The sequence below is a fragment of the Falco cherrug genome, chromosome 19, assembly GCF_023634085.1.
Source record: "Falco cherrug isolate bFalChe1 chromosome 19, bFalChe1.pri, whole genome shotgun sequence".
NCBI classification, from domain to species: domain Eukaryota; kingdom Metazoa; phylum Chordata; class Aves; order Falconiformes; family Falconidae; genus Falco; species Falco cherrug.
In genome coordinates, this window is record NC_073715.1 from 6,494,252 (window position 1) to 6,500,988 (window position 6,737).

A 6,737-nucleotide genomic window follows, 5' to 3' on the forward strand; every position below is an offset into this window, starting at 1 on the left:
CTCCATAAAGCATGCTACCTTGGCTGATGTATAGTTGATGTGCACATAGAGATCAACATAATTAGCGTATGTTAGAAGCTCGTTAATTAGCACCAACCCCCTCACTCTCAGATAGAGAGATATATAGAGTTTTAGTTGTAATTTAGCAGCCTAGCTGTAGCTGGGCATTCCCGCCTGCAGCAAGGTTTGGGAAATGGAAAACTTACTTCTGCGCCTCCAGCGATTTTATTGAGCTACCTAAAGTCTGTTCAGGAACACTTCTAAGGATAGAAATAGCCATAATGATAAATTATAGCAATCAGCGTAATTAAAATATTTTTTTAAAGGGTGGAAAAACGCCGTTCGAGCTCCCTAAGACCCTCCCTCCACTACCCCCCTCCCCAGCCCAAATCCCCCCCACCCCATCTCCAAATCCTGCTGAAAAGCAGCAAGCAGAATCCAAATAGGAAGGAGAGGAGGAAGGAAAAAAAAAAAAGGCAAGGGAAAAAAAAAGCAGTAACTTCACAAGCCACCCCTTGTACTTGTTCTGCTGTGAATGCTGAGGAGGGGTGTGCCTTCAGGAAAATGAATACAAATCTGCAATTGATTTTCATAATGTTTCTGCGGTGTTTGCAAACCAATCGTTTGAACCTCTGAGATCTTACCTAAGTGAACCACTCCTACGCATCTAAGTGCTCCAAACTGATATATGACAATATCTACTTTGGATCACGTGTCCTCCGGAGCGACTAAGACGGATAGCGCGTCATCTCGCCTTCCCAAATTTTTTCCCCTCCGCACATCGGATCCAAAACATCTAGCTATAGGAGCAAGAAAAGGAGAAAGATGTTTAACTCGGTGAACCTGGGCAACTTCTGCTCCCAGTCGCGTAAGGAGAGGAGCGCTGAGTTTGGAGAAAGGGCAGGTTGCGCTTCTAATCTCTACCTCCCCAGCTGTACCTATTACGTCCCTGAATTTTCAACTGTGTCATCTTTCTTGCCACAGGCCCCCTCTCGCCAAATCTCCTACCCTTACTCCACCAACCTCTCGCAAGTGCAGCCCGTGCGAGAGGTCTCCTATGGTCTAGACCCCTCAAGTAAATGGCACCACCGAAGCAATTACGCCTCGTGTTATTCCGCAGAAGATCTGATGCATAGAGAGTGCATCCCGCCTTCCACCATGACCGAAATGCTAATGAAAAACGAGAGCGTGTACAGCCACCACCACCCCAGCTCCAACCACCCGGCATCGACGGGATTCTACACCAGCATGAACAAAAACACTGTCTTGCCCCAAGGTTTCGACCGCTTCTTCGAAAATGCCTATTGCGGGGCGGAAAATCCGACGGAGACCTGCCTGCAGAAGGGTGAGGGCAAAGTGGAGGCAGAGTCCCAACCCCACGCACTGTCATCCCGCGGAGAGCAAGGTATAGACCCGGAAGATGAGGAGGAAAACACAAACCCAGGGTCTTCAGCCTCGTCCTCTTCTGTCACCAAGGAAGGAAGCAAAAACAGCAATTCGAGTAGGTAGAGCAGTAAATGGAAAGGTTAAGGGACTAGCCCGTGTGTTTTGTCGGTCAAATTTTATGTGGAGTTTTATAAGCATTCAAAGGATTTTATTATAACCTACAAAGCTCTTTCTTCCAACGAGAAGAATTTTTACGATGGGAAAAGCTCTTTGAAAAAAATGGAGATGTTAGGCGCAGACACAGTATCTTAGAGTCTGTGAAATTTTAAAAGCACACCATCGTGACAAATATTAACTTTGATCATGAACTTACATGAGCATTTTAAAAGGATTTGGTCCCGGGTTGCTGAGGGTAAAAGGCAATTGGGCAGAACACTACTTTAGCTGCCTGTGCTTTCTTTTAGGCGTTAAGATGCATGCAAAATGTTTGGGGCGGCTTTTTTTTTGTTTGGTTTTTTCTTTTTTCTTTTTTTTGTTTAATTAAAACTGTATGTTGAGTCTTTTCTCTTGGTGGGGGTGCAGTGCTGAGGGGAAATCTGCCGAATTTGCAGGCAAAGCTGAGCATTTTCTTCTACTTTTCTGTTTAAAGTGGCATTTATTCTCCTCCAAGCCCAGTGGAGCGTCTAGCTTTTGTCAGGAAGGGCTTTTACTTACGTGGTTGGTTGTTTGGGTCTTCTGGTGTTGTGTGTGGTTTGGTTGTTGGTTTGTTTTTTGGTTGTGTTGGGTTTTTTTGTTGTTGTTGTGTTGGGTTTCTTTTGCATGCGCTCACATTTTCTAGGCAGTCTTGGAGCGTTTTTTAAAGGCTGAATCTAGGCAACTTTGCAAGTTAGTGTTCAGCGTGGGGATCTTTTGGGAAGAGGGGAGGGCTGTTTTGTTTTCCTATTTGCTTTCGCGATGCAAGTCCCCTTTTGCAGCTCAGATGCTAAGTTCTCTTTTACTTTGATTCTTTTTTGCGTGTGTGGCGAGGACTGGAGTTAATAAAAAACTTATGCGGAACATAATATCTAGTTCCTCTAATTCCAACCTTGCTCATGCTGTTTCTATACAGATAACAGATTTGCAGCTGAGCGTGGTGTGGTGTGGTGTGGGGTTTTTTTTCCAGCCTCTCTAAACCCTGCTCCAGCAGCCTGCTGCCTCCAGTCCTAGGCTGTTCTTTATTTTTAAAAAATAACCTATCTCCAACCAAAATGTCTGCATGTGCCTGCGTTAAGCCCCGTGCAGTGGGAAAATAATTACACCACGGTCCTTAAGACCCTGTGTAACCTCACCTCTGCTACCCCTAACAATAGGCGAACTGCTGGAAGATATCTCCTCCCTGCATTAATAACTGAAGTTAGTAAGCTGCTCCGATCTATCTGGTCAGCTGTGAAGATGGGTGTGTGTCTTGCATTTCTTTAGGATATTTACCCTGCCTTCTGGTTCTTTTAAGGTGCTCCCAGAACGAGGAAGAAGAGATGCCCCTATTCGAAATTCCAGATCAGAGAGCTAGAGAGAGAATTTTTCTTCAATGTCTATATAAACAAAGAAAAAAGGCTCCAGTTATCTAGGATGTTAAATCTCACTGACCGACAGGTTAAAATTTGGTTTCAGAACAGAAGAATGAAAGAAAAAAAATTAAGCAGAGACCGCCTGCAGTATTTCTCTGGAAATCCCTTGTTGTGAACATCTTTTGAAATCCCCTCTCCTGGTGAAGTGTCTGTGTATTGAGGAGGAACAGTTGCGAGCATGGGTTTGCCCTTTGAGTCGACAAAGCAACCTCAAAGTTTAAGCCTTTTCGTTACTTATATTTGTATGTCTGGGACAGTGCTGAGTAACAAAAGGAGTGAGATTTTCTTTCAGTTCCCGCTTCAAGGACTTGAATTCCATGAACATTTTATTTAACTTTTTTCTTTTTTTTTTCTTTTTTTTTTCCTGAACAGGTTGGGATTCCCCCTTTTTTTAATTATTATTATTATTATTATTTTATTGTATATTATTATTTAGGCACCCTGTCCATTTGAATAAATCGCAGTGCTGGGTGTTACTACCACGGTGATTTCAGTATGCAGCTGTGTTATCACAAGAGCGGCCAAAGTCTCCCTGTTAGGATCGAATCACTTCATCTGGGGTGAGAGAGAGAGAGTGTGTGTGTGTGTGTGTGTGTATGCACACACAGACATGTGTGTCCTTCTATGTGTGTGTGTGTGCACATTCATACCCACCCCGCTCATCTGTGTATTAAGGAAGGTCATTATTTCCACCTCTCCATCCACCTTTTCTATCTAAAAATATATATATGCATATATATACGGGAGTGAGCGTGTATATATCCATATATATATATCCTCTGCAGTATCATTCCTACATTTGGAGTCGGGAGGGGGGTAAATCCAGGAGAAAATACATTTGCAATAACTGGCTCTGAAATGGTTTGTAAATAAATTTCGTAGTGCTGGTTTTTTCCTTTATCCTTTTTCTTTTTCATTTTCTTTTCTTTTCTTCCCCCCCCCCCCCTTCCCCCCGAAATGGGAGACGAAGAACAACAAGAAAAAAAAATCCTGAAAAAGAATAATAATTAAAACCAATTCTTTGTGTATGTAAAGTGAGTCCCCGGGATACTCTGTGAAATTCTGTGGCAAATAAAGACATTGCAAGCTGTTCTACATTATGATTTTATTTGACCATTTTATTAGAATTTCCCCTCTTAAAAGCCTCTTTGCGGTCATTGTGGTGTGGGTTTCTTCCATAGGAGTTTAAATACCTGAATGCATATCAGAAATATCATCATCCGTATTCATGGGACTCGCTGCAATCTGCTCTAATAGGACTGGCATTAATAGGAAACCTCCACCTTGGAGCACACGTTTGGTGTGGAGTTCATTGTATTCATCAGCGAACTGAAATTTATAGGATTTTTCTTGGCCCACTAATCCTACTCTGAATTTGGCTCCAGATGTCTTTCACTGTTTTCCGGTTGTAGTTAATCTTTTTGCATTTTCATGAGAACAATATATTAGTCTTCTTAAAAAACAAAAATTTAAAAATGAATGAAACTGTAATTACACCAAGAAACAAGCTGCATTTCCATGAGTCAAGGATACCTTATACAAAGCACAAATGCAAAGTCAAGTCCTTAAATTCCTGCTTAAGGAAAACAAGTTCAACTCCCAGGCACAGGGCATAAAAGTGATTATTTTTTTTTTCCCTGTTTGCACAATGACTTTTTTCTCGCAGTGTCCGAAACCAACACAACGTTTTCAAGGACAAAGAAATCCCGAAGATGCCGTTGGCGATGTGGTGCATGTATTTTGTGTAAATACAACAATTCGGAAGGGGGGTTGGGTTTTTTTTTGGGGGGAGGGGGGGTTATGTTCGAGGTTTCCAATCTGGATGCTCTCCTGCTTTCTGATGGGATTGTGCATATGGACGAGGGCTGGGGGGGGTGGGACAAAGAGAGGGGGAATAAAACCCCCAGCAGCCAAGAAACAGCACATTATATTCCCATCCATTGAGAGTGTTCTTGTAAAATTCTCATACTTGCTTTTAAATACAACCCTGTTGAATGAAAACCCCTTTGATGGTGTCTTCTGATTTTATTTGACAACGGTAGGGGAAAAAAAATGCTAAACCCACAAAAATGTTCTTCGTTTGCACCCATCTGAACGCCCCTACGCACCCCCCCGCGCAATTAAATGCAAACCAACTTAAAGCTTTCGTGATAGACCCGTCCTGGTTACACCACGATATGATCTTGAAAGGATGTTCAGAGGCATGTTTCTCATTACAAGAGTGGGAAAGGGAAGAAAAAGGGGCTCGGAGGATGGCGAAGCGCTGCTTTATTTCCTTGTATTTATTTTTGCAAAGACTGCCAGCTGAAAGGACGCTTGCCCCCGGCCTAAAATCTCGCCTAAGCTTTACATTCAATAAACTAGGCGTAAGGAGGGGATTTGGGGATTTTTTTCCTTTTTTTTTTTTTTTTTTTTTTTCCCCGGGCTGCGAAGTAAAATAGACAAGCTGAAGATAGGAGCCATCTTCCTGGCAGATGTAGCTGCGCGCCGGGACCAGACTGAGGAGGGGGCTTATCCTCCACCGCAAAAATAAAATAAAGAGAGAGGGGTGGGGGAAAGCACCTTTCTTTAATGAGTGTTTGCCAAACCTTCCCAAGGTTAGGAAAACTAGAGAGAGGTGCAATAAGGTGAATATCGGGAGGTCAGAAGAGGCAGTTAATGCTCCGTAACAGCAGCGGCTGTCCGGACAAAAGCGGCTAGTCTAGACGTTGTAATAAAGACTGCAGCACTAAACAGCTTAATTTTTCTTAATTACCCCGTCTGGCTAAAGGAAAAGACTTCCGCAGTAAATAGTAAACAAATAAGGGAGTCTTGCCCAGGGAATTTTTTCCCCCCCTCTTCTCTCTCCCCCTCCCTGCCTTTCTCCTTCCCCCCCCCCCCCGCCTTTTCCAAGGCTCCAGTTCAACTGCAGCACAATGAAACTGTAGGCCTAGTTCAAAGTTTTCGCGAGCTAAAATGGAATGCTAGTTGTAAAATCCAAGTTTATAGACCATGTGGGAGTTTACAGCAGCATTAAGCATCAGTGCCATGTAGGAAAAGGGCTGTTAATGTTCTGGGGAGGGGGGGGAGAAGGGGCTGGCGGAGGACGGGGCGGGGGGGGGGTCGCTGAAGATGCTTTGGGTACCACAGTGGGGGAGCGTACAAGCAGAACAGGGCTGAGACATATGTATCTCGCCAACCCAGTGTGCGTGCACCTATACGGAGGGCGACATATGCGGCGGGGCGAGGGGAGGGTCCGGCGCCGGGTTTTTGGGTGCCGGCTCCCATTTAACCACAGAAAACCAAAACTTGCCATGGCGAGGGGTTTTCCGAGGCGGGCTGGGTGATCAGGGGTGGGAGTGAGACCCACAGGAAGAAAAATGTGAATATATGATGTCTTTGAACTTCAATAAAGTCAAGTCCATCACCTTTAACCCTTTTGTAATAAAGTGGAATCAGAGAGGGTCGCGGCTCCCCGGCCGCCCCGCCTCCAGGGAGCCAGCGTGGGGGGGCCCCCCACATTTTTCCGCCGACCCCACCCACCCCCCCACCCCCAAACTAATTTTGAGCCCCGCGTGGCGTTTATGATGCTTAATATTTAACTCAGCCGCGCAGCATTTAATGCATTTCGAGGCAGGTTTAACACACACGGCACACAGTCTTTATTATTGTTATAAAGCTTTTGATATCTTAACGCATGAAAAGTTTTTATAACTTTGTTTGGCGTAAAAGTTTTACAAGTTTTTCCTCTTTTTTTTTCTTTTT

General features: G+C 44.1%; 1 protein-coding gene across 1 annotated transcript; it reads left to right on the forward strand.

The window, feature by feature from the left end:
* The first annotated feature begins 825 nt into the window (after positions 1-825).
* Positions 826-3,108, forward strand: HOXC11 (homeobox C11). Its single transcript, XM_005436108.1, has 2 exons — positions 826-1,501; positions 2,876-3,108. Exons 1-2 carry the CDS (start codon positions 826-828, stop codon positions 3,106-3,108), a joined length of 909 nt encoding a protein of 302 aa, XP_005436165.1.
* The last annotated feature ends 3,629 nt before the right edge of the window (positions 3,109-6,737 follow it).